Source organism: Sorex fumeus, unplaced genomic scaffold, assembly GCF_029834395.1.
Source record: "Sorex fumeus unplaced genomic scaffold, SorFum_2.1 ptg000044l, whole genome shotgun sequence".
Lineage (NCBI taxonomy): Eukaryota > Metazoa > Chordata > Mammalia > Eulipotyphla > Soricidae > Sorex > Sorex fumeus.
This window is the reverse complement of record NW_026606101.1, coordinates 1273570-1300444: the sequence shown is the minus strand read 5'-3', so window position 1 is coordinate 1300444 and position 26875 is coordinate 1273570. Positions and strand designations below refer to the sequence as shown.

General features: G+C 48.8%; 1 protein-coding gene across 1 annotated transcript in view; it reads left to right on the top strand.

Moving 5' to 3' along the window:
- DBNDD2 (dysbindin domain containing 2) overlaps positions 1-23975 on the top strand; it is a 28107-nt gene extending 4132 nt beyond the window's left edge. Inside the window, exons 2-5 of the mRNA XM_056121496.1 lie at positions 18143-18399; positions 20083-20292; positions 20474-20611; positions 22802-23975. Of these exons, the coding sequence (XP_055977471.1) occupies positions 18143-18399; positions 20083-20292; positions 20474-20611; positions 22802-23013 (817 nt within the window). The 3' untranslated portion in view covers positions 23014-23975. The remainder of the gene's footprint in view (positions 1-18142; positions 18400-20082; positions 20293-20473; positions 20612-22801) is intronic.
- The last annotated feature ends 2900 nt before the right edge of the window (positions 23976-26875 follow it).

Sequence of the window (26875 nt, the reverse complement as noted above, 5' to 3'; positions counted from 1 at the left end):
TTGAATTTTTTTTAATTTAAGATTTAAATTTTAGGATTTCTTTTTGCATTTCTGATTTTTCTTAAGGTAGAGCATTAGATAATCAAATAGATGCTTTTCCTGCATTGCTCTAGCTGTGTCCTACAAATTTATTTTTGTTTTGTTTGGGGACCACACCAGGCGATACTCAGCGGCTATTCCTGATTCTGCACTCAGGAATCACTTCTGGCAGTGCTCAGGGGACGATATGGGATGCTGGGGATCAAACCCTGGGTCGACTGCATGCAAGGTAAGTACCCTACCCGTAATACAATCTCTCTGGCTCTGAATTATGCAATTTTTAATGCTGTGTTTTCATTTGGTCAAAAAAAATTGTTTTTTTTTTTTTTTTGCTTTTGAGTGGGTCCCTAAAAACCTAGTGGTTTTTCTTAGGTGCTTCTTCAGATTTGGTTCTTGGCGGGGGTCACTGCATGGGGTGGGGTGAGACATACCCTATGGTGCCAGAGATTGAACCTGGGCTTCTAAATACCAAGACACATACCAGGTGATCTCCTTCATGCACTCCAGCCTGTTGAAACTTCCTTGGCCGTGGTTAGCTATTTTTAATTTCCCTTGAGACTTTCACTGTGATCATGGATTATTTAAAAGTATGTCATTGAATCTGTACTTGGAGACGTTCCTGCTAGCTTTCTGTTACTGATTTCTGGTTTGATTCTCTTGTGGTCAGAGAACACATGTTTTTGATTCTTTTAAGTTTTTTTGAGTTTTTTTTTGTTTTTTGTTTTTGTTTTTGTTTTTCCCTCTTAGGACCTAGGATGTTTGTCATGGTGAAAATTCCATGTGCTCTTGTAAAGAACATATTACTTGCTACTGTTGGGTGAAATATTTGTTAAAGTTTCATGAGATGCTCTGGGTTGATGTTTTTGTGAAATTATTATATTTCTTTGCTGCTTTTCAATCTAGTAGCACTGTAGCACTGTACTACCATTGTTCATTGATTTGCTCGAGCAGGCACCAGTAATGTCTCTATTGTGAGATTTGTTGTTACTGTTTTTGGCAAATCAAATATGCCATGGGGAGCTTGCCAGGCTCTGCTGTGTGGGCGGGATATTCTCGGTAGCTTGCTGGGCTCTGAGAGGGATGGGGAAATCGAAGCTGGGTCGGCTGCGTGCAAGGCAAACCACCCAACCTGCTGTGCTATCTTAGCACTCCAATCGAGTATTAATTTTAAATTTAATATATACTGAGGTATTATTGGTTTACAAGAGTGTAAATGTTGAGATATTTTAGGGTTATAGTGTTACCAGACCATATGCACCACCAAAGTGCCAATATCTCTCCCCCAGATTCCATTGGTCCCCCACCCCACCATAACCTCAGCTCTGTAGTCAATGCTCAAGAGTTTGTCTTCACTGGACATTACCTCTTTCCCTCTTTTTTCCTTTATACACCACCCATGAATGAGGTCACCTGGTATGTGTCTTTCTCCTTCGGACTTGTTTGGCTTAGCATCACCCTTTCATGTTATAGCAAAAGGCAAGATTTCATCTTTTGGGGGGCTGGAAGGACAGTACTGTGGGGAGGGCATTTGCCTTGCATGTATTTGACCCAGGGTTCAATCCCTAGCATCCCAGATGGTCCTGAGCACCACCAGGAGTAGTTTCTGAATGCAGAGCCAGGAGTAGTAATCCCTGAGCATTGCTAGGTGTGCCCTCTTCCCCCAATTCACCTCCCCCCTCTGAATATGATTTCATTGTGTGGAAGAATATAACTCATCATTGAATTCTTTTTTTGGGGGGGGTCACACCCGGCGAACCTCAGGGGTTACTCCTGGCTCATGCACCCAGGAATCACCCCTGGCGGTGCTCGGGGGACCCTATGGGATGCTGGGAATCGAACCAGTGTCGGCCATGTTGGCTGCGTGCAAGGCAAACGCCCTATTCGCTGTGCTATTGCTCCAGCCCCTCATCATTGAATTCTTGTGTATCACACTAATAATATTATCATAAAGAGTACTTTAACAAGGTCCTTATCCACTTGTGCTATTAAGCATGTGGGTTGCTCCTACATCTTGGCTACTGTAAATAGTGTCATAGTGAACAGAGGTATGAATGCATCCTTTTGAATTTGTGTTTTTTGGATAAGAAGCTAGGAGTGGAACGGCTGAATCCACCATAAGGTACTTCTATTTTTAACTTTTGGAGAACTCTCCAGACTGTTTTCCATAGAGGTGGAAACAGGTTCCATTTCCAAACATCCTCTTTAGCACTTGTTTCTGGCCCTGGAGATAGAGGCTGTTCTGTGAGGCCATACATAGCTCACAGGTTTTGATTTGCATTTTCAGGTGCCTGTTGGCTATTTGTATGTCTTCTTTGGAGAAAAGTCTTCATTTCTCCTCATCTGTCTAGTATTTCCATCAACTGTTTTTGTTTGTCTGTTTGGTGGGGAGTCACACCTAGCAGTGCTCAGAGCTTACTCCTGCTGAGGAAGGAACCCAAGTTGGCTGCATACAAGGTAAACACCTTACCCACCAAACTATGCCCCAACTATGGAGAGATGTTGTGGAGTCTCCATCTCTAATTGTGTGTTTATCCATTTCTCTTTTCCCTTCTTTCAGTTAGTTGCATACTCTGAATTGCCCAATTTTCTTTCCTCATAACCATCATGGAACATTCCTCTTTGCCTTGGGATTTTCTTTTTTCTTTTCTTCTTCTTTTTTTGGGCGGGGGGAGAAGGGATATTCCTGGCTTTGCACTCAGGAATTATTCCTGGTGGTGCTCAGGGGACCATACGGGATGCTGGGAATTGAACCCGGGTCAGCTGCATGCAAGACAAACACCCTACCCACTGTACTCTCACTCCAGACCCCCTGGGATTTTCTTTTTTTTTTTTTTTTTTTTCTTTTTTATTAGTGAAACGACATGAGGTACAGTTGTAGATTTACAAATTTTTGTGCTTGGATCTCGGTCATACCCCGATCAAATACCCATCCCTCCACCAGTGCCCATTTTCCACCACCAGGATAATATCCCTCCCCCCCCATCCTCCCATCCCCCCATCCCCCCCTGCCACTGTGGCAGGGCATTCCCCCCTGTTCTCTCTTTCCTCCTGGGCGCTGTGATCAGCCAAAGAGGCATTGAGTGGCGAACATGTTCAGCCCAGTCTACTTTCAACCTGCATCTCCCCTCCTGGGAGGATCCTCCAAACACCCTCCACTTGGTGTTCCCCTTTCTATCTGAATTGTCCTTTCCCCTAGAATACCCAGCTGGCCTCTAAGTTATGGAGTAATTCTCCTGGTGTTGCTCTCAGCTATTCTTGGGTATTAATCTCATATTTTATTATTTTATATCCCCCAGATGAATGCTATCTTTCTATGTCTATCCCTCTCTTTCTGACTCATTTCGCTTAGCATGATACTTTCCATATTGTACCCCTGGGATTTTCTTGACTCGACTGTCTACTTTATCAGATATTAAGATAGTTCACTCTTCTATATTTGGATGTTTGTATAGTATATTTTTCTCTAAACTTTTACTTTAGGCCTACCTACATCATTATATCTGAAGTGGTTTTTTTTTTCCCCCACAACCAGCCAGTCTCCAAATTTTCATTTTTCCCTTGGGAGTGGGGTATACCTTTTGATGCTCAGGGACTGTCTTTCTGACCCTGTTCCTCTGTTTGACCTCCCTTTGTTCCATTTTACTACTCATCCTGTGTTATTTAAACATTTAGAAATTTGTTTTTTGTATTCAAATTTTTAGAATTCCTGGAGTGCGCAGCCTCATTTGTGGCCGTGCAACATCTCATATGTTAGTAATCTTTTATACAAGGACTTACTGGCTCCAGGGTGAGATGCAACAATCTTCACACACTTTTCTCTAGGGAAACTATTTTGAATCATTTTTAGCAGATTATTCACAACAAGCAATACAAAATAAACTATTTACGTCTGGCTTTGGGGGGCAGGGTTTGGGGGTCGGAGTGGAAACATTTGAAATATGGTGGTGAGATTGGTGTTGGAATATTAAATGTAACAAATCATTGTGAACAACTTTATAAAAATAAAATAAAATTTAAAAAAATAATAAAAATGTATTTTCTCCCCAGATTTTATGGAGGCACCATAATTTACAATGCTACTAATGCTACAGTTTTATGTATATGCTTTGAACATTTTTTTTAGAATTCTATTTTATTTATGGCAATTTGGAGTGTATCTCTTTATATAGACATTACAGTGATGGCTCTAGGTATAATATTATATATACACAATTATCCCAGTCTACTGTATTACATTTTGCCACCTCGGTGAGTTATAGAAACTTTACCTCTTATTTTGGTCCCTTCCGTCTTCCCTTAATAATGTGCTTGTCTTAAACATTTCCTCTGAGTACCATCGGTACACAGAGAACCATATCAGATGTTATAATTTATACTTCAACCATCATTTATGACATTTATCCGTATTAATTTCATCTCTTGTTCTTGATATTTTAAGTTTTTTCCTTTTTTCCTTTCTGGCTCTGCACTTAGGGATAACTCCTGGCAGATTCGGTAGACCATCTGGAGTACCAGGGATCCAACCTCAGGTCTAGGTCCTCCTGTTTCAAGTTTTCTTATTTGACTATTTCCATTATAAACTTTTAGTCATGTTTTAGAGTAGTTGTCCTGACCACAAATTCTCTAGTATTTCTTTGATTTAAGCACAGGTTTATTTTATTTTGGGGTCACATCCAATAGTGCTCAGGCCTTACTTTTTTTTTTTAAATGACTCTTAAAATCCTTTTCAGATCGTTTGGACACTCTGTGATCCAAGGGTGGGCATTTTCTCGTTGTCTTTTTTTTTTTTGGTCTTTTTACAAAAAATTTAGATGCCATGATTTGCAGTGGTGTTACTAGCAATGTATTTTTATGCCATACCCGCTACTAGAGTAACAACATCCCCCTGACCACCTCTAGGACCACTTTTCTACGCCCCACTCAGAAAATTTTGTTCTCTAGGTAGACTCTCAGCGCCTCTTACCATTGGCCATTGTTTATTCCCTTACTATGTGTCTTTATATTCCATATATGAGTGAGATTATGTAGTATTTGTTCTTCTCCCTTTGACTCACCTCACTGAGCATGATACCTTCTAGCCCCATGTGAGTTGCAGCAAATGGTAAGATTTTTTCTTTTCTTTTTTTTTTTCCAGTTGCATATTTTATTTTATTTTTTGGCTTGAGGGCCACTCCCGGCAATGCTGGGCTGGAGCGATGGCACAGCGGTAGGGCATTTGCCTTGCACGCAGCCAACATGCCCGACCCGAGTTCGATTCCTCCGCCCCTCTCGGAGAGCCTGGCAAGCTACTGAGAGTATCTTGCCCGCACGGCAGAGCCTGGCAAGCTCCCCGTGATGTATTCGATATGCCAGACACAGTAACAACAAAGTCTCCAATGGAGACGTTACTGGGCCCGCTCGAGCAAATCGATGATCAACGGGAGGGCCTTTACCTTTACCTTTTACCCGGCAATGCTCAAGGGTTGCTCCTGGCTCTGCACTCAGGAATTCCTCCTAGCAGGGATCAGGGGACCATATGGGTTGACAGGGACTGAACCTGGGTCGAACGTGTATAAATCAAATGCCCTCCCCCACTGTACTATCGCTCTGGCCCCGATTTCTTCTTTTCTTATAGCTATGTATATTTACCACGTTTTCTTTTCCTGCTCATCTATTGCTGGACAATTGGGTCGTTTCCACATCATGGCTATTGTGAACAGCACTGCCATGCATTTTCTGCTCCACGTCAAAATTTTCTTGGTTCTTGGGATGATGAATTTTTTTTTCTCTTTTTTTGGGTCACACCCGGCAATGCACAGGGGTTACTCCTGGCTCTGCACTCAGGAATTACTCCTGGAGGAGTTCTGGGGACCATATGGGATGCTGGGAATTGAACCCGAGTCAGCCGCGTGCAAGGCCAACGCCTTACCCGCTTTGCTATCTCACCAGCCCCATGGGATGATGAATTCTTTTCATTTCTAATGTAAGCTTGCTGGAAAATTCTGTTCTGAGACTCTGGGTCTCAATCAAATACTATTTTAGGAGGCCACTCATGAATCGGAGATTGAAGGTTCCAGTTGTTGGCCACCAGGTGGGGGTAAAGGCCCAGGCTCCCCTAAGACCTCTCCGGTCCTCATCACAGGCTGGAGGTGCCCAAGGAGAAGGCACACGTGACCTTCACATTCATGGCCAGGAAATGATGCCTCTTTCTCCTGGGTGGGGGTGGGGGAGTGGCAGCTGGGTGGCCTCCTGGGGAACTCTGACAAAATGTACTGTTCAGGAGAGCAGAAGCCCAACATTCTGTTGGCCTCACCATCACCTGTGGGCACCCTGCTTCCACAGGACAGGGACTAAAGTCTAGGGCTTTCTCCTCTGCCTGGATGCATGCAGATGGGAATGAGTTTGGGTCTGGCGTTTTGCTAGTCTAGGGCCATTCAATGCCAGAATTTTTCATCTCTCTGGTATCCCCCTTTCACCATCCTTTGATGAGAGAACAGGCAGAGATTGATTGATTGATTTAAAATGTTAGGCACCCATTGGTGGAGGGGTGGGTGCTCCATCATTGTATGACTGAAATGTAATCATGAAAGCTTGTAAGTCTGTAATTGTGTCTCATGGTGATTAAAAAAAAATAAACAAAATAAAATGTTAGGCACCATGGTTTACAAGGCAGTCAATGGGAGGGTTGCATGCCTGGCACATTCCAGCACCACACCCTCCACCAATGTGTCTGCATCTCTCCACCTTTGTCCCAGTGTTCCCACCCCCATCCTCTTTCCCCCGACCTCCCCCCCCCCCCCCCCCCCCGCTTTGTTAAACTGCATACTAAAGACCAGTTCCTTTTTTTTTTTTTCTTTTTGGGTCGGCCATGTTGGCTGCGTGCAAGGCTGGAGCGATAGCACAGCGGTAGGGTGTTTGCCTTGCATGCAGCCAACATGGCCGACCCGAGTTCGATTCCTCCGCCCCTCTCGGAGAGCCCGGCAAGCTACCGAGAGTATCTCGCCCGCACGGCAGGGCCTGGCAAGCTCCCCGTGACGTGTTCGATATGCCAAACACAGTAACAACAAAGTCTCCAATGGAGACGTTACTGGGCCCGCTCGAGCAAATCGATGATCAACGGGAGGGCCTTTACTTTTACTTTACTTTTTCTTTTTGGGTCACACCCAGCGATGCACAGGGATTACTCCTGGCTCTGCACTCAGGAATCACTCCTGGTGGTGCTCAGGGGACCATATGGGATGCTGGGAATCAAACCCAGGTCGGCCTCATGCAAGGCAAATACCCTATCCGCTGTGCTATTGCTCCAGTCCCTAAAGACCAGTTCTTTATTTGGCATTTTGTGAATGGTTGTCTGCTTCGCAGCACCTGTGCGAAAAAGGAGGTGCAGGTCCTTAGCGTGCTAACATTTCAGGACTGTCTGACTGCTTATGTTTGTCATACCAATAACGTCCAACTCTCTTGGCTGCGCCCACTTCATCTTGTCCCAAACTGGAAGTCCGCTCTGCATGTTATAGTGTCTACCCCTGTACATCCAACGGGAGATGTTGACGAACACAGAATCCTTTTTAAGGACTTGTGGACCTCTCTGAATCTTGTTCAGAAAAGCCCACAATCTCTTCTAGTTTATTCTCTTCTCAAATTCTGCCAAAATGACCACAAGGAAACCCACGAAGCTTCCTCGAATCCGTATTGTTTGACTCAGAGGTTCTGTGAGAGATACCTGTGATTTCCCTCGAGGTCTTTATCCAATCGACTGGTCCTCGGGCATTACCTTACATCTTTCTGAGAGGTCAGAGGAGACGCTGTACTCAGCATCCTCGCTTTCATTTTTGGACCGTGTTTTTTTTTTTTTTTTCCTGGTAATGCCATGGATCTGAGCTTTGCTCGGAAGCTATGTCTTAATTGCATCATCCTTTGCCACTCGGGAAAACAGAAAGTTTCCTACTGTGAAACCTGGACTAACTCACATTGAGCAGGTCCTGATGTCTCAGGGCTCAAGGACATGGGTCTGTGTGGGGGCGTGTGAGATTCTTTTTCTGGGGGGTGAGCGGGTAGGTGGGGAGGAAATAGTGCAAAAGAGGGGCTTGGCCTGGGCATTGTAAGATGCTCGGAGCATTCTTTCCCACCAACGGTGGCTTGTAGCAACCTTTCCAGTTTTGAAAACCCCAAATATCTCCAGATGTCTCCACACATCTCCTAGGAGGCAAGCCCAAGTCTCACTCGTGAGCTGCAGGCTTTCGTTCTCTTCTGCATTCATTTCACCAGCAGCAGCCAGAAGAATCCAGGTGGTGCTATTAACAGCTTCCTCAGAAACCTCCTCGGCGAGATCACCCAGTTTGTCGGGTGCGTTTTGCTGCCAGCTAAACTAAGCTGCTAAATTCTGGCCACGACACAGCAAGAATTCTGTTTCTGTTTCTGCCACTCTTTCCCTCCCTTTCCTGGATGCCTCGACTGCAGCCTTATTAAAGGCCTGAGACCTCTAGTACCACTTTTTTTTTTTTATTGAATCACCGTGAGAACAGTCACAAAACCTTTCAGTTCAAGTCTCGGTCGGTCATACAATGATCAAACACCCGTCCCTTCACCAGTGCACATTTTCCACCACCAAGAACCCCAGTATACCCCCCTCCCATCCACCCCCTGCCTGTGTGGCAGATTTCCACTTTACTCTCTCTCTCTCTCTCTCTCTCTCTCTCTCTCTCTCTCTCTCTGTTGATCACATTCAGTATTACGACAAAAGGCCCAACATTGTTATTTGGAATTTTCCCCAACATTCAGACCTGCCACAAAGACATCATTAGAAAAGTTGTTTTCTATTGCTGATTATGAAGAGCATATGATGTCGTGTGGCCACAATAGTGGCCATGCGAATTTGGATTTCTGATATTTTAGTAATAAACCTAGAGGGATTACTGCCAGAAGCCCCTGGGTTCCGAGATTGGTATGTGTGCCTCTGGGATCATGGTTGGTCAGAAGCCGGAGGAGGCATTTGAGGGTGGCAACCCGGAGCATTGTCATGGCGGGGAGCAGGGCCGATTCCGCCCCCACCCCATGAAGTCCCACGTGCCTCGTCAATGCAGTCTCATACCTGGCTGTTCAATAGGATCTGAAAGATGCAGGCCACCATGTCGCTGCCGCAAAGGGGGCAGGCGGTGGGACCCTTCCGCTCCCAGGGCGGCATAACACCATAGTTAAATACACAGTCCAGATGTATTTCGGTTGGGCATTATCTTTTGCTCAGATTTTCTCACCACCACTCAAGCCTGATTTTCAGGGACAAATGCTAGATCATTTACTTTCCATTGATCACTTTGCATATCAGGAAATGTCACATGGCCGCGTGGTTCGGAAAATAATTCTGGTGCCTGCATGCCAGAGCCCTGATTGTAGAAGCTCATGGTCACCGGGATTCCATCTGGAGAAGGTGGAGAGACAGCACCTAACCCATCTGGGACCTCCCAGTGATATCGGCTCTGGATGGGGCCCGGAGAATTCTCCAGGAGCTGTGGGGTTCTAGTACCACCTTATCTTCAAGGTTCAAAGACCTTTCACTTGACTCTTCAGTAAGTCTGCAGTTCCGGTGCCACTTAAGCACTGCTGGGTTCTGGAACGACTCACAGCACCCTGGCCCAGAACCAGGTCTAAATGTTATCCACTGCTAAAGAGTATGTTATCCCCAAATATGGCCATTTGAACACAAGTCCTGGGCTGGAGAGAGAGAGAGAGAGAGCGAGAGAGAGAGAGAGAGAAAGAGAGAGAGAGAGAGAGAGAGCAGCTGGTAGTGAATGCTTTACATGCAACTGACCCAGGTTCAATTCCCAGCACCCCATGTGGTTCCTCAAACTCCAGGAGTAATCCCTAGCACAGAGCCAGGAGTAAATCCAGCGTACAACTAGATGTGGCCCAAAAACCAAAGGAAGGGTGGGGAGAAGAAGAGGGCAGGGGGAGGGAGGGATGGTGGAAGGTAGAAGGAAGAAGGAAGGAAGGAAGGAAGGAAGGAAGGAAGGAAGGAAGGAAGGAAGGAAGGAAGGAATTCTCATTTCAAAGGTCATGAGTCTCTGAATCCAGGAATACTGTAGCCAAATGGTTCTGCCTCAGTTTCTCACAAGTACTGTCTGGGGGGCTGCAGGCATCTCTCAAAGGCTGTGTGTTGTTCTTGTTTGTTTGTTTGGTTGGTTGGGGGTGGTGGTGGGAATCTGTGTCTGTGCTGGGGTAGGCGGTGCTGGCTGGTATCTTCAGTTCCTTGCTACCGGGGCCTGTTATCTGGCGGGCTGTTGGCAACATAGGCACTCGTTTACACAGATGAGTGATCTAAGCCATGGGGTGGTGCGAGGGGGAGGGGGTGGAAGCTGTGATTTGCCCCCTGCTTTTTAATCCTCATTTTGGAATGAAGTACCCTCTCTATTGGTCACACGGAGTAACCTTGATCCAGGCAGAAGAGGGCTGTGCGAAAACAGGCGTCAATAAGCAGCAGGCAAGGGATCTATTTCGGTGGTTGGCTGCCACATCAAGATATTGTTCCAATTTCCTTTGGGACTTCATCTCTGACTCATAGGTTATTTTCAAGTGTGGCTTTATTTCCAAGTATTGGGGTGTCTTCCAGATAGCCTTCTGTTATTATTTATATTTTAATTCTGTTACAGTCATAAAAGAGACTGAGATCGTTTAAGTGTCTTTTAAATGTGTTGTGACTTGCTTTCTGGCCCAGAATGTGATGTATCTTGGTGGGTGTCTTGTGTATCGTTGAAAAGTATATCTGCTGTACTGTTATAGAGAAAGGCTCATAAAAAAATAAAAAAGAAGCTTATCAGAGCATGTTAATAGACAGGGTCCAGGTTTTCTATAGATTTTCTTTTTATTTTTTAATTTTTTAACCCAATAGTAACTTTTATTTTAGCTTCACTGGAGTATTGATAAATTGAAATTGTAGATTTAAGATGCACATACATTGTAAACATTACTACAGTCAAGTTAATTAATATATCAATCTTAAGAATTTTTTTTTTTTTGCTTTTTGGGTCACACCCGGCGATGCTCAGGGGTTACTCCTGGCTCATGCACTCAGGAATCACTCCTGGCGTGCTCGGGGGACCATATGGGATGCTGGGAATCGAACCTGTATCGGCCATCTTGGCTGCGTGCAAGGCAAACACCCTACCCGCTGTGCTATCGCTCCAGCCCCAAAAATTATTTTTGTGAAAACACTTAAGGTCAACCTCTTAGCAAATTTCAAATACATAATTATTAATGATGGTCACAATGTTAGCACTTTACAACTTACTCATTTCATATAAACTTTGTAACCTTTAACTTAAATATCATCACTTTTCCCTCACCCCACCTCCACCCCTGGAAAATACTTTTCTAGCTTAATTCTCTTCAGATTTTACATAAGTGACTTTATGGAGCATTTGCCTTTCTGTGTCTGGATTATTTCACTTTATTAATATTCTCCAGGTTCATCCAGATTAGCCTTCCTTTTTAAAGAACTGGTTACTAAGGAAGATGTGTTGGATTTCTGTAAGTGCAATATAGCTTTTTCTCTTTCTTGTTTTAGATCAGTGGGTTTTAGCTCCATATACTTTTTTTTTTTTTTGCTTTTTGGGTCACACCCAGTGATGCTCAGGGGTTGCTCCTGACTCTGCACTCACAAACTACCCCTGGTGATGCTCGGGGGATCATATGGGTTGCTGGGAATCAAACCCGGGTCGACCACTTGCAAGGCAAATGCCCTACCTGCTGTACTATCGCTCCAGCCCCAAACAGGTTTCTTAGAAGCAGCAGACTATTGCCTCTTGCTTTTTTTTTTTTTGATCCCCTCAAGAACTAATCTCTGCCCTTTAATTGGTTGACTTTCATTGACACTGTTAGATCCATATTTCAACTTGCCATTTAATTTCTATTTTTTCCTGTCTATGTTTCCCCCCTTTGCCTTCTCTTCTCTTCCATACTTTGGATTCACTGACTTCTGTTTTGTCAGGAAAAAACCTCCATGTTGTGAGTGCACAGAGTGTGGGACTGTGCCCTAGCCCAACATTTTTTTACCACAGGACCTGGAGCCACACAACTTTGGCAGGGTCTCCTGTTCGTCCCTGTGGCCTGCAGACCAACGAGTGACCCAGTGATGCATCCTGCACATACTAGGAGGTCGAGTTACCCGAGGAAGCACTCTTGCCCTCTTACAGCATCAGTAACCAAGCCTCTTTGCCCACTTAACAATCCTGAGCAAGGACCCAGTTGAGATAGGTTTATACCCGCACTATGTTGTTACTCTTTGGCTTTAGACTTTTATTATTATTATTATTTACATCCAAGTTTTATTTATTTTTGGGTCACACCTGGTGATGCTCAGGAGTTACTCCTGGCCCAGTACTCAGAAATTAACTTCTGGCAGTGCACGGTTGGACCATATGTGAGGCTGGGGATCGAACCTAAGTCAGCTTTGTTCAAAGAAAATGCCCTCCCCACTGTGCTATCATTCTGGTCCCAAACTTTAGGCTATTAAAGGCTCCCAAACAGAAAAATGTCTCCCATTTACCTTTATTTTATCAATTGCCAGAGGACTTCTATCCTTTTGTTGTTTTGGGGCCACACCAGTGATGCTGGGCAGTTACTTCTAGCTTGGTGCTCAAGGATCACTTAGGAGTAGAGCTGGGTGATGCTGTGGTACCAGGGTTTGAACCTGAGCCTTCTGTGTGCAGAGTTATGCGCTCCTGTCCTTTGTGCCATGACCCTGACTTCATTTCCTTATAAGATCCAAGTTTCTTTTTGGTATCGTATTCTTTCTGAACCAGAATTTCCTTAGTAATCTCTTGTAGTTTGAGCTGCTGGTATTGAGGGGGACCAAGAGTGTACTGTTTTCAAGTTTGAAAGCTACTTTTTTTTTTTTTTTTTTTTTTTTGCTTTTTGGGTCACACCTGGCAATGCACAGGGCTTAACTCCTGGCTCTGCATTCAGGAATCACCCCTGGCGGTGCTCAGGGGACCATATGGAATGCTGGGAATCGAACCCGGGTCAGCTGTGTGCAAGGCAAATGCCCTACCCACTGTACTATCACTCCAGCCTCTTGAAAGCTATTTTTGCTGGATATAGAATCTTATGTTGGAGGTCCTTTTCTTTTAGCATTTTGCTTTCTTTATTTAGGTTTACTTTCTTTATTTAGGTTTCTTTTAGCATTTTACTTTCTTTATTTAGGAGGGTCACACCAGGTGATGCTCGGGGGTTATTCCTTACTACATTCAGAAATTACTGCCAGTGGTGCTTGGGGAACCATATGGGATGCTGAGGATTGAAGACCTAGGTCAGCCATATCCCAGACAAGTGCCCCACCTGCTGTACTATCTCTCTAGCCCATCTTTTAGTATAGTAAAGATATCACCCTATTGTTTCTGGTCACGTAACTTCTGTAACTTCTCCAGTGAGAAGTTAGCTATAGTTCTTATCTTTGTTCCCTCCTGGGTAGCGTTATCTCTTCCCGCTCCATGCCATCAAGATTTTATCTTTGATTTTCCAGTTTGGTTATGATAGATCTTACTGTTGGAGTATGTACTTACGCATGTGTCAGTGTTTGTGTATTTTTGTTGTTGCTGTAGTTTTGGGGCCACACCTGGCTGTGCTTAGATCTTATTCCTAGCTCTGTACTCAGGGATCACATCTGGCAATGTTCAGGGGAGGATGTGTAATGCTGATGGATTACATATACAAGGACATGCAAAGCAAGTGCCTTACCTTCTGTACTATCTATCTGGCCCTTTGTATATGTATTTGTTTTTTTAGATTCTCTGAGTTTCTTGGCTTTGTGGTTCTTCCACTGCCTTCGGGAAGTTAGTGACAATTATTTCTATAGAAATGTACGCCCTTTCTCTGTGTGTTTCAATCTCTTCCTCATATCCTGGAATCCAAGCTTCTCATATGTTAACGGTGTGTTCTGTTTTTCCTGGTTTGTTTCACACTCTTCTCTTTCTCTTTCAATGTGGGTAATCCTGTTGACCTATTCTCTCTTTTCCTTTTTTTTTCTGTTTGTTTTTGGTTTTGGTTGGGGGGGACACCCAACATTTCTAGGGCTTACTTCTAGCTATATGCTCAGGGATCATACATGGCAGAACTAGGGGAATTATATGGGAGTATTGGGGGCCAAACCTTGGTCAGCTGCATGCAAGGCAGGCACTTAACCTGCTGTACTATTCTTCTAATTCCAATGACCTATTTTTAAGTCACTGATGTTTTTCTCAGCTGTGTTGAATTACTGATGAGCCTGCTAAACACATTATTATCTATATTTTAAATTTCTAGTGTTTTTCAATGAGTTTTCTTCCATACGACTATTTTATAGTTCCTGCCACCTCTGTTAAAATTACCCTTCTGTTGATGCATTTTGTCCACACTTTCCAATAGAGCCTTTTGCATATCAGTTTGTAAAAACAAGGCAATTCCTTTTACCTTTTTTTCTCCTATAAAATTACAAAAATTTACAGTGACTTAAGCTTGATTCTGTTGAGTACTTTGTCTCTTCATGGAGGATTTTTTTTTCTTATTAGCTTTCTTTATGTGTGCTTAATTTTTGGTTGATTTTCTGATCAAATAGGTGGCACAGTCGAGACTGAGGTCAAATTATTTATGCCTGGGACTTGTCATATCTCATTCTGAGAGCATGGAGGATGGAGTCAATTCAATTGATTGAGGCTATCGACTCCGGAGTTGAACTGGGTTTGAGTTTTGTTGAGTCTTTGTTTTGGGAACTCTCAGATTGTGTGCTCTCAAGCTAGCCATCCTGGGCCTTAAGCAGTTCCCAAAGAATGTAGCTGCGTGCTTCTTACCTGAACACACAGAGACGTCATCGTCTGCCCACTTCTCAAGTGTGCTGTGTCTACATCTCATTTCTTCTTGGATGGGCTTATCTTTTGGAGTTCAGGTGAATTCAGGTTATTCAGGAATTCAGGTTAATCGGTTGCCATGGAACCTGAGCACTGTGATGGGTCTGTTTTATGTTACTTATTTTTTTTTGCTTTTTGGGTCACACCTGGCGATGTACAGGGGTTACTCCTGGCTCTGCACTCAGGAATTACTCCTGGCAGTGCTCAGGGGACCTATGAGATGCTGGGAATTGAACCCAGGTTGGCTGCATGCAAGGCAAATGCCCTACCCGCTGTGCTATTGCTCCAGCCCACTGTGATGGGTCTGAAAAAGATTTTTCATCCTATAGCTGACCTAAGGACTTTTCAAAATTATTATTCTTATGGTAAAGATGTTTGTCCCGGTTTTCTGCATCCTAGGAGGAAGCCAGAAATCCTGGCCAAACACATTTCCGTGCCCTTTCAGATCCCTGCAGAATCTGCTGTTTGGATCTATTTTAATTTTATTATTATTTTTTTAAAATCATACTTGTCCAGAGTTGCCCACTGAATTATGATCTATCTAGTAAAGTTGATTTTTCCTTCTCTATTTCCCTTCAAGTTGCAAATACTAGGCAAAGAGAAGGTACAGAGAGGTCCTGATACATCCGCATCTTAGGGAAAGCTCAGAACAGGCCATGAGGCCTGTTCCCCAGACTTGAAATAAAGGGAGCGGGGGTCGGAGAGGTAGGACAGTGGGCAGGTTGCTTGCCTTTCACATAGCCGACACTGGTCCAATCCACAGCACCCTGAGAACTGCCAGGGGTGATCTCTGAGCATGAAGTTTGCCCTGAGCACATAGCTGGTGTGACCCCCAGATTAAAAAAAAGAGGGGAGCGGATTCTGAGAGCTGATCTTTCATCCACTCTGCTCTCGACTTGGCCTCATTCCTCTGTGTTTGGAAATGGGCCCAAATATTTGTTCCATCCATTAATGAAGACAGAGAATCAAATGGACCAAATGATTTCTTGAAGGATGAAAATTGTAAGAGAAGAAAAAGGAGAAAGACAGGGAGCAGTGGTCAAAAGCAGTCTCTGGCATCAGTGACTTAGCTGTGTGGCCTTGGACCAGGACCTACCCCTCTCTGTGTCTCAGTTTCTCTCTCTGCCAGATAGAAATAATAATAGCGCTCACTTCACGGGATTGTGTCAGATAGAAATAATAACAGCACTCACCTCCCGGGATTGTTCCGAGAACACTTACAGGGTTAATCTATGCAAAACACTTGTCATAGTGACTGATGCATAATGAGCTCTGCAGATGTATGAACTATTAGGCCCTCCTTCCTGTCAGCCACAGAAATTCATGGCAGGAAGCACTTTCCCACTTGTCTCAGAACCCAGGACAAGCAAAACAGTTAATGTTTATTGAGCATCTCCAGGGTACCCGAGTGCGGCCCTCAGCGTTATTTATATATGCGTTATCTCTTGAAGGAAGAAGAGATAGGGATTCATTATTCCCATTTAATAAGCAAGGAAATTGAGGATCAGAGAAGTTTCTGTTTACGCTTCAGCGGGCCAGATGCCCAGGTAGCTTTATAGCCCCCAGCATCTGGCTCGGGTCTAACCCCTGCACGGCTGCTCCTACCTTTACTCCTCTTTGGTTCAGATGGTGGGAGAGAGGCCGGAGCAATAGGACAGCAGGGAGGGTGTTTACCTTGCACGTGGCCGGCGGGGTTCAATTCCCAGCAATCCATATGGCTTCCGAGCACCGGCAGGAGGAATTTCCGAGTGCAGAGTCAAGAGTAACCCCTGAGCACTGCCGGGTGTGGCCCCACAACAAAAATAAAAATAGGTGATGGGCTAGCAGCATTGCAGTGGACAGCTCTGGGTGGATTTTGTTTTTGCTTTTTGGGTCACACCCGGCAATGCACAGGGTTCCTCCTGGCTCTTCACTCAGGAATTACTCCTGGCAGTGCTCAGGGGACCCTATGGGATGCCGGGAATCAAACCCGGGTCAGCCACAATCAAGGCAAATGCCTACCCGCTGTGCTATCGCTCCAGCCCCGGGAACTGGGTGGTTTTAGCATGCCAGGAGCACAGGGCGAACCAGTGCCTGCCTTCCTTGTGTGGATCCCTGCTCCCTGACCGTGCTCCTCCTCGCACCTCCAGACCTTTGCACAAGCGCCTTCTCTCTTCTGGAAGACAGCTCTTAAGATGCAGCTCAGATCTCCGAGCCCAGATTGGGTTCTGACCAAGGTTGGGGGTTGGGGAAGGAAGAGTAGAGGGTGCCACACTTACACTTGGGTCTGAGTCTGGACACGGTATGGGAAACGGGGTGCCCGAGAGCCACAAGGCAAGAAACCAGCCAGCCGACTTCGGAGGAAGAGAGAGTGATGGGAACCGTGAGACCTGGTGGATGGGAAAGAGATTTAGGGGAGAAAAATCACAGGAAGCGGAGGTGTGTTTGGATGTGACAGGAGGGAAACTGGGAGTCCTGGCTAGCTCGCGGGAGTTTGCTGGCTGACTGATGGAGGGACCCCGGGCAGGAACCCCTGGGACAGACGCTCTCCCACACCCTCCGTGGCTTCTGGAGTTAGAAGCACAGAAGTGGCAGCAAGGAGAAGGCCGGGCGTGGGCAGCGAGGCCAGCACCTTCGCCCTACGCCGGGGGAGGGGCGGGAGGTGGAGGGGTCAGGACGCCACGAGGGGGGCCGACTCTTGGCCACTTGGCCCGCAGCATCCTGGCCCCCGGCGGTGCAGCGGCCCTCCCAGCACCCGCAAGCCACTGGCTCGGCGCCGGCGTCTGGGGGCGCGGCCCCGCGGCCCGCCCCGTCCCAGCGCCCACCCCGCCCAGGACTTTGAGAGACTGGGCGGTGGCTCGGTCCAAACTCGGAGCTGGGGCATAGGGGCGGCTGGTGAGTCCCGGGGCCAGCGGGGTCTTCACCGCCGTGCACCTGCCGAGACGGGCCTGCCCTGATTCGCGGTCCATCGCCTGCCCTCCAACACCTCGGGCGGGACCTCAGCTGGGTCCCCCGCGCGTGAGCCTTGGGGAGAGGGGCGCGCGCTTGCCAGCCCAGCGCGGTGCCCGGTGAGTCCCGGGCGGGTGCGGGTGCGGGTGCGTGATGCTGCGTGGGCCGAGAGGCCGAACAGCGGCGGGCGGGGCAGAGTGGACCTGGGCGTGCGGGGCGGAAAGGGAGGGGGGTTGCGCGGGGCAGGGGAAGGATGCGGCGGGGTTCCACAACTTTTTTTTTCCCTTTGGCCCGTCCTGGAAGTAGCCGCGGCCGCGTCCCAGGGGGGCCCCCCACTGGCCCCGCCGGGCCCGAGGCGAGCGCGTGTGCCCGCGGGCGCCCCTCCCCCACTTCCGCCTCCTGCCTCTTCCTCGTTCCCGACTCCCAGGGCCCGTGGGTTCCCGGGGGAGCCGGCGGCGCAGCCCCACCCGCCCGGCGCGCCCCGCTCCCACGCCCCCGCCGCTCGCCGCGCGCCGCGCGGACGCAACTGACTCAGCCGGGCCGCGCGCGCCGCAGGTAGGGCCGGGCGGCCGGGGCGCAGGTGCCGCGGCGGGGGGCGGGGGCGCGGGGCCCCCCGGGGCGCGGGCGCGAGGGGAGCGGGGGTGCGCGCGCGCGCGTGTGTGCGCGCGTGTGTGTGTGCGCGCGCGCGCGCTCCGCCTCCCCCACTTCTCCCCTTCTCCTCCCCCCAACACCCCCCCTCCCCCAGAACGCGCCTTGTCCATTTTTAGGGAATTCTTTTGCTCCTGCTGACTTCAGGGCGGGTGGGGCAGAGGCCGAGAGGATGTCTGGATGTTGCTGCGCCACCCCTCACCCCCTCCAGCCGGGCCCCCTGACAGCCTCCAGCACCCCAATCTCTTCACCCCTCTCCCCGGCACCTTTAGTGCTGTAAACAACTCCCTGCCTCTCTCCGGCACCCCAGTGCCAAGCTCCCATCCCCCCCCCCGCCACTCTCTGTTCCTACCCCCCTCGAGTCAGTCTCCCAGGATGGATGATGGGGTGCAGAGGGAAGGGGCAGAGAGAGGGGGCGTCCCGGAGAGCCGGGGGTCCCGCAGCTCGCCGCCTGCCTGCGCTCCCTCCTCCGCCCGCTGCCCGAGCAGACGGCCCCAGGGGCCCGGGTATTTTTAGAGTTGTGACCTGGGCGGCCTAATGAATCGGCGTCAGCGCCTGCCTCCTCCACGGCCAGCCCGGTTCCCCCACACTTCCTGGGCCCCGGCCCTGGCGCGCTCCGGGGCTTTGCGGGGTCCCCGCGCGGGCGGAGCTGACCCGGGTCTCGGGTAGGCTGAGGGTAGATAGATGTGTGATTTTTTTTTAGGGGAGGGGGGCAGCGCGCTGAGGATGGAGATGTAGCTGGTCCCCAGGCCAGAGACCCTCCTCCCCTCCCCTCCCCTCCCCCGCCTGCCCCGGGGATGGACTCAGGAAGGAAACTGAGCGACGGGCAGTCGCTGCGTGCCGCCCAGGGGCTGGGCTGACCCGGAGCGCCGGCGTTCTGGAAAGCTCTGGGCACCCGGCTGGGTCGGACTCAGGGCCCGCCCCGCCAGTGCCTGCCCTCTGATTAGTAGGGGGGTGGGGGGTGGGGGGAATAGACTGTGAGAGGGGGTGGCGGAGACGCACAAGCGCGGAGCTGTGGGAGTTCGGAGAAGGGCCTGTAAATAGCCCATGTGTCAGCGTCTTGGTTTGACAGAGCAGCCTCGCCAGCGGGCCTGGACCCAGCCAGGTAGGGCGCTGAGGCCATGTTCAAAGGGGGGAGACTGAGGCCGGAGGGAGACTCGCTTAGGCACAACCTTGGCATCCCAGGATGTTGGAGGTTGGGGCAGGGATGGGGGCGAACCGGTGCTCCTGGGGTTTGGTGAGTGGGCAGGAAGGAGTTACAGCCTTAGAGGTAGAAGCCCGATCTCTGTGCTCTTCTCTTCCCTGGCCTGGTGGGGGGCAGGGGAAGCCTGGTCCAGTAAATAGGAGGAAAAGTGGCTCCCCACTGGCTTGGCCTGGACCAGTTCCTCCAACCCCTCCCCGGCAGAGCATCAGACTGAGCCGTGGTGTTGGCGGTGGGCCCTCAGCACAGAGGAGCCTCTTTCCCTGTGCCTGGTACTTGCGTACCCTTTGTGATGCTGGGGCCAGCTGGGCCCCTCCAGGACACTGGAAGTGGATGATAATGGACTTGGTTCCGGGGAAGGCACATGCGGAGAGCTCCGGGCTGACTCAGAGAACCCACGGTCGGGATGCTGAGTGCTTGTTGGGGTTTCTCCTCCCCTGCTCTGCCTCAGAGCTGTACCTGCGCTTCCCCCTCCAGGAGCCGATATGGACCCAAACCCCCGGGCAGCCCTGGAGCGCCAGCAGCTCCGCCTCCGGGAACGGCAGAAATTCTTTGAGGATATTTTACAGCCCGATGCAGAATTTGTCTTTCCTCTGTCACACCTGCATCTCGAGTCACACCGACGTAAGTCCCTGGTCCGGAGGGTTATAGGAAGGAAGCCTGATGTGTTCCAGGACCAGGGTGGGATAGGGAGGAAATCTTCTAGGGTTTGAATCTTGGGGTAGGGAGGAAATCTTAAGAGGGTCAGGAAACTTGTTAAGTTTTCGGCTCTGCTTTGTGACTTGGCTTCTCTTGGAATCTGTAGCCCCTATCGGTAGTATCTCGTCCATGGAAGTGAACGTGGATACGCTGGAGAATGTGGAATTCATTGACCTGGGGGATCCGGACGGAGCAGATGTGTTCTTGCCTTGTGAAGATCCCCCACCGACCCCGCAGACATCCGGTATGTTCCTCTCCTCGGGTCCGGGGAACCCACTAGCTGGAGCCGGATGTCAGAGGTCTGAGTGTGGCCGCGGGCTGGGCAGGGGGAAGTACATGCTGGTGGGGGGGTGGGGGCTGGAAGTGGGCGTCGCGCCCAGTGAATAGCTCTCTGTTCAGATTTTTGGGAAGTTGGATCTGTGGAGGAAACTGGGTGACCCAGCATCAGTTCTAAATTGTAGGCATGCCTAACTTCTCCGGCTTTTGCCCTTTTACACTTGGAAATTAATGTATCACTGTATCACTGTCATCCCCTTGTTTATCGATTTACTCGAGCGGGCGCCAGTAATGTCTCCATTCGTCCCAGCCCTGAGATTTTAGCAGCCTCTCCTTACTCATCTTTCCCAACGCTGCCATATTGGCGGCTCTTTCAGGGTCAGAAGAATGAGACCTGTTATGCTTACTGTTTTTGGCGTATCGAATACGCCACGGGTAGCTTGCCAGGCTTTGCCGTGGGAAATTAATGTAATTAGAATTATATATGATAGATAAAATTATGTGCAAATGTAGTTTTATTTTCCCCTGGAACTGGGCTGAAGCACATGCTTTGCCCGTGGGACACCCAGGTTCAACCCCCAACCGCCACATGATCCCAGGGCATCTCTGAGAATGACCTCTGAGCACCAAGGAAGGAGTAACCCTTGATGCAGTGGTGGTGGGATTGGGATATTGAATGTCTGTAACTAAACTGGTGACTTAATAAAGTTATAAACTAAAAAAAAAAAAGTAACCCTTGAGAACTGCTGGGGTTGGTTCCTCTCCTCCACCAAAACAAAGAGAATAAAAGAGACCCTAAATCCAGAAGGGTTTTTTGAGGATAAAAATCTGTGGTGCTTATAGAATACCTGCCCAGAAACTCCAGCAGTTTTAAATAAGAGCTTTCTAGGTCAGCATAAGGTTTTGGAATTAGCCCACAGCTGATTTGAACCAGCTTTTCTACTTTCTGGCTCTGACAACTTCTCTGTAAAGCTTGAGTTAATCTATGTCAAGTACATTAGCACTGTGTGCAAAATTTAATCAAGGCTTTCCCAAAAAAATGTTAATAGAACTGGGAGATAGGACATAACTAGATAGGCGCCTGACCCAGATGGAGCCAAATTAGATTCAGCACCTCCTGGTCCCCCAAGCACTGCCAGGAGCAACCCTGGAGCACCCCCAAGCACCTGCAGGGGTGGCCTCCACAATCCCCGACACTGCAGCACCTGACAAGCATCAGATCCTCGGGCCTTTGCATGGAACTATGGAATGGACTGGCCCAGTTATTCGAGGATTTCTGTTGGAGCCCTTGGGCCTCCTGAGCTTGACTTGGGAGTCCCCCCTGTACCCCCCCCCCAAAAAAAACAGTTAATAGTCTCTAGATGATTAAAACTGCTTACACTCATGAGAAATTATGCTTTGTCTTTCACTTCGGGGCCATACCAGGAACTACGTCCGGCCCAGTCTCCAACTTTCCACATACAGAGCATGCACTCCAGCCTCTAAACGGAATCCCCAAGATGGAAAGCAACCTCCCCAGAGCTACTGGGAGCAAGGCGGTGGCCTGAGTAGGACTTGAGAGGGCTAGAGAGATAGTTCAGTGGGCAGGGTGCTTGTCTTGCATGCAGCACATTTGGGTTTGACCCCCAGAACCCTGAATGGTCGCCAGAGCCCACCAGGAGGGATCCCTGAGTGCAGAGCCAGGAGTCAGCCCTGAGCACCATAGGGCGTGCCCTCCCCCCCCCCCCAAAATGTGGGGCTGGAGCGATTTCACAGTGGGTAGGGTGTTTGCCTTACACGTGGCCAACCTGGGTTTGATTCCCAGCATCCCATAGGGTCCCCTGAGCACTGCCAGGAGTAACTCCAGAGTGCAGAGCCAGAAGGAACCCCTGAGCATCGCTGGAGTGACCCAAAAAGAAAAAAATAAAGATAAAAACAAAAAACTGTAAAAAAAAAGACAGGACTTGTGCTCCTGGGTTGAACTATGATGGCAGAGGTCAGACTGAGTGTAGGCAAGTGGGCAGAGCTGGCATTTGGAGAGCTAACTGTATGCTGGACTGGCCAAAATACTCGGGGAACGTGCTGGCTCCTCTCTGGACTCCAGCCTTCCCCGGCCAGCCCCTCTTCAAGACAGCTTCAATCGTACCCTACACCCTAACGAGCTCTTCTCTCTGGGCAGGGGTGGACGAGCATGCAGAAGGGCGGAGCCTACCCATGTCCACGCCAGACAGGACCACGTCGTCCCGCTCCTCCTCTTCATCCTCCGACTCCTCCACCAACCTGCACAGCCCAAATCCCAGCGACGGCGGCGCAGACACGCCCTTGGCACAGTCCGACGAGGAGGAGGAGGACGAGGATGCTGGCGAGGCAGAGCCTGGAGCCTGCAGCTAGCAGTGGGCCCCCCCGACGGACGGCCTGAGCTGGCTCTCCTCCACTTGAGACCGTGGAGGGCCCAGCCGGGCACTGTGGAAAAGAGCAGACTTTCCCCCCGTCCCCCGAAGTGGGCCCCAGAGGAAGGTGGGCCGGCCGGCAGGCCACTCTGGGAATCGACCCTCTCCTCCTCCTCTCCCGCTAACCTGGGCCTGCGGTAACCCTCCCAACCCGTTTCCGGCTGATTTCCTAGGGTAGGGCTGGCGAGTGGAGATGGGAGATGAGGTCGGACAGGATGCCACTGCTTTCCTTAGCACCCGCCCTCCCTCACCCCCCTGCCACTTTCTCAGAGCCTCCTGGACTGGTGTGTCTGAATGGACATGGCATTCCAGGGGAGAGGTACTCCAGCATCCTGCTTCCGTAATCCTTTTTATTCTGAACAGGGCACGGTGTCAATAATAAACAACAGTCCACCTGCCCCTCCACTCTATATGTCTCCCATTGCATGGTGTCATACCCTCCATACCATATTTCTTTTTCTTTCTTTCTTTCTTTCTTTCTTTCTTTCTTTCTTTCTTCCTTCCTTCCTTCCTTCCTTTTTTTTCTTTTTTCTTTTTGCTTTTTGGGTCACACCTGACGATGCTCAGGGGTTACTCCTGGCTCTGCACTCAGGAATTACTCCTGGCGGTGCTCGGGGGACCCTATGGGATGCTGGGAATCGGACCCAGGTCGATCACGTACAAGGCAAACGCCCTACCCACTGTGCTATCACTCTAGCCCCACTCCATATTTCTTTAGCTTTCTAACCAGCACCCCCTCTCTCTCACTCGCTCACTCCATCTGTGCTGGGCCTTTGAATACAGGTTTGAACAGGACAGGGGACAGCCCCGTCTCGGTGGAGTTTATTGTATCGATGGGGGTGGGGATGGAGCGATCGGTTAAATTACCACGGGACACTGTGTAATAAATAACATGACAAGGAACTCCTCTGGTTTCCGAAAAATAGCGGCTTCACCTTACTTGTACAGTCTCTGAGGACCTGATTTTTGAAGCTAAGATCTAAGGGCTGAGTGGGCGTGAGCCAGGTGGGGGCTGTAATCTGAGCAGAAAAAGCAATTTGGAAAGACTTGAAATGGAGAGAACATTGCCCCGAGGAACTGAAAACCACCCAGCTTGGTAGAAGTGACAGGAAATGTTGGATTTATCAAAGGTTAAGTCCTGACATGCTTGAAGTCGCTATCTGGTTTCAACCTGTGTACCAGTGACTTGGATATAAACCAGCGGTGGGGCCCAGAGAGATGAACAGGGTTTAAGGTTTTTGCCTGACCTGATGTGTGCCGGACCCCAGTTTGATCCCTGACATCACCTGTGTTCCCCTGCCCCTACCCCAGAACCTCTTCCCCAAAAGTTATGAATTAGAGGTTCCCAAACTTACCTGGTTTGCCACCCCCTTTTTAGGGAAAAGAAATCACTCACTACCACCCTGAAAATCTGTTTTTCAAAGCGAACAAACAGAACCCTCACCCCAGTTGCACCAGAGGCGACTACCTCTCCCAAGATTTTCCTTTTTTCTCTCTCTCTCTCCTGGTTTTTGGGTCCCACTGGTTGTGCTCAGGCTCTCTCCTGGCTCTGTACTCAGGGGACCAAATATGGTGTCAGAGATCTAACTGGGGACAAGGCCCACAGAAGTAGCCTCACGACCCAGCTCAAGCAGTTAGGAAAAAAGCCAACGGAAAGGACCCAAGGAAACAGGAGGAAGTAATAAAACTTAGAGCTGAAATGAACAAAACGGAAATGGAACTGGGAATAGCCGGGTCAAGGCACGTACTGTAACCCCTCTGCTAGCTCTCCGGCCCCAAATCTGGATTTTTCCAGTGTCTCCCTACCCCAGGGATCAGTGTCTCCATTTTGGGAAAGACTGATTGTAACTTCCTCATATGGAAGAATTCCCAAGTGCAGGACTACGTGACCGCTCCACAGGTACGGGATGACCTGGGCTCTTGGGAGTCCTTTTTGCTCAGCCATCCTCGGTTCATGGCTTTAATTCTCTCATGAGTCAAGTCTGAAGAATGCTGCTACTGCCCAGGTCATTGTGCCCTTGGAACTAGCACAAAGTAGAAACAGAAATGGGGACCAGCCAGAATAGACCAGTCAGCTATCGACTCTCACTGCAAGGAGCATTATTTTTTAATGCTCCAAGTAGCATCCACTTTGATTTCCTTGACCATTACTTACTAGCCCAAGAAATGTTTCCCTTACAGATGAAATGTCCTCATGTTTTTACCAACACGAGGACACAGCAATATCTTAGAAGAAAGGGAACTCTGGCCTTTGGAAGTACACTAACTCTTTCCTTTCAAGTTACTGAATTCTGCTTCTTGATTTCCTGGCTGCCTGTCAAAGCTCTGAGAAGTGCCCCCATCACCGGGGAGGCTGGGATAATCCCCGAGTGGGGTACATGGTGTGTGAATAAAATCAGGGTTAAATTACTAAGGAATAAGAAAGGGACCAGAATCTTGGGTATACACAAAAATTTATTAGTGAGAGGCCACACGAACTAATTTGAACTTTATTGGTAGTAAAGATGGATTACAAATGATTGCATCACTTGCACTTGGTTGTTGAAAAAGATCATTTTGGCTGCAGTTCAGAGAATATGCTGGAAGAAGCAAGCTCAAGACAGAAAAAAAAAGCCCCCACCCAAGAAAATAGTTCGCCAGAAAAGAGTGATAATGGTCGGTCTAATTGGGTTGAGGCAGGTATAAACAACTAAATTACATTTATTCAACAAATTAACTAGGGTGGGGAATTTGGGCTCACACCTAGTGGTACTCTGGGTTTACTCCTGCTGGTGTTCCAGGATACCTGCCGAGCCAGGGCTGGAACCAGGGTTGGCCACATTCAAGGCCTTACACCCTGTACTGGGCTGGAGCGATAGCACAGCGGTAGGGCATTTGCCTTGTACGCAGTCAACATGGTCGACCTGAGTTTGATTCCTCCACCCCTCTCGAAGAGCCCGGCAAGCTACCGAGAGTATCTCGTCCGCACGGCAGAGCCTGGCAAGCTACCCGTGACGTATTCGATATGCCAAACACAGTAACAACAAAGTCTCCAATGGAGACGTTACTGGGCCCGCTCGAGCAAATCGATGAGCAACGGGAGGACAGGACAGGACAGGACAGGACAGGACACCCTGTACTAACTTTTCAGCAAACAAGAAATACGGTGGTGTACACTACACATAACACACCAAGCATAGCTTTAGGGTTGTGGTAGGGGGAAAAAAAGGGGTGTGTGGAGACACACAAACACACACACACACACACACACACACACACCACATACTGAAACCCTAACCAAGGGAGTGGCTAAATGTAAAATTGTCAACTGTGACTAGTGGTAGGAAGCTAGGAAGGAGTTAATAGCCTCTTTAGAGACATGAGGTCATTCCCTTGAGGAAGAAGCATTTGAGTTGAGATCTGAAGGATGAGTAGGAGTCAGCTAGGGAAGATGACTGGCAGGTTCCTTGTAGAATCTTCATTGCAGGGCCCCAGAGTAGATGCCTGGAAGCCAGGAAAAGATTAGGTCACAGAAACAGGAGTTCATGCCTAGGATGCAAGGGAAGGTGTAGGAGCTGTAGAAAAGTCGAAGGGATCAAGAAATATTCTGGAGGTAAATCTCCAGTGGTTTAATGGAAGGGTCCGAGAGAGAAAGAGGTCAAGGGTGCTACCATGAATTTTAACTTACAGAGCAGGGTGGTGACCCAGAAGAGTTCTTCATTCTGATGGACTTCAGGAGAGAATCCGATTCAAGAAAGTCATAGATTTGGTTCTTTGTTGAGTTCGAGGTGCTTTGGGGACATCCAAGAAGCCATGGTGGGTAG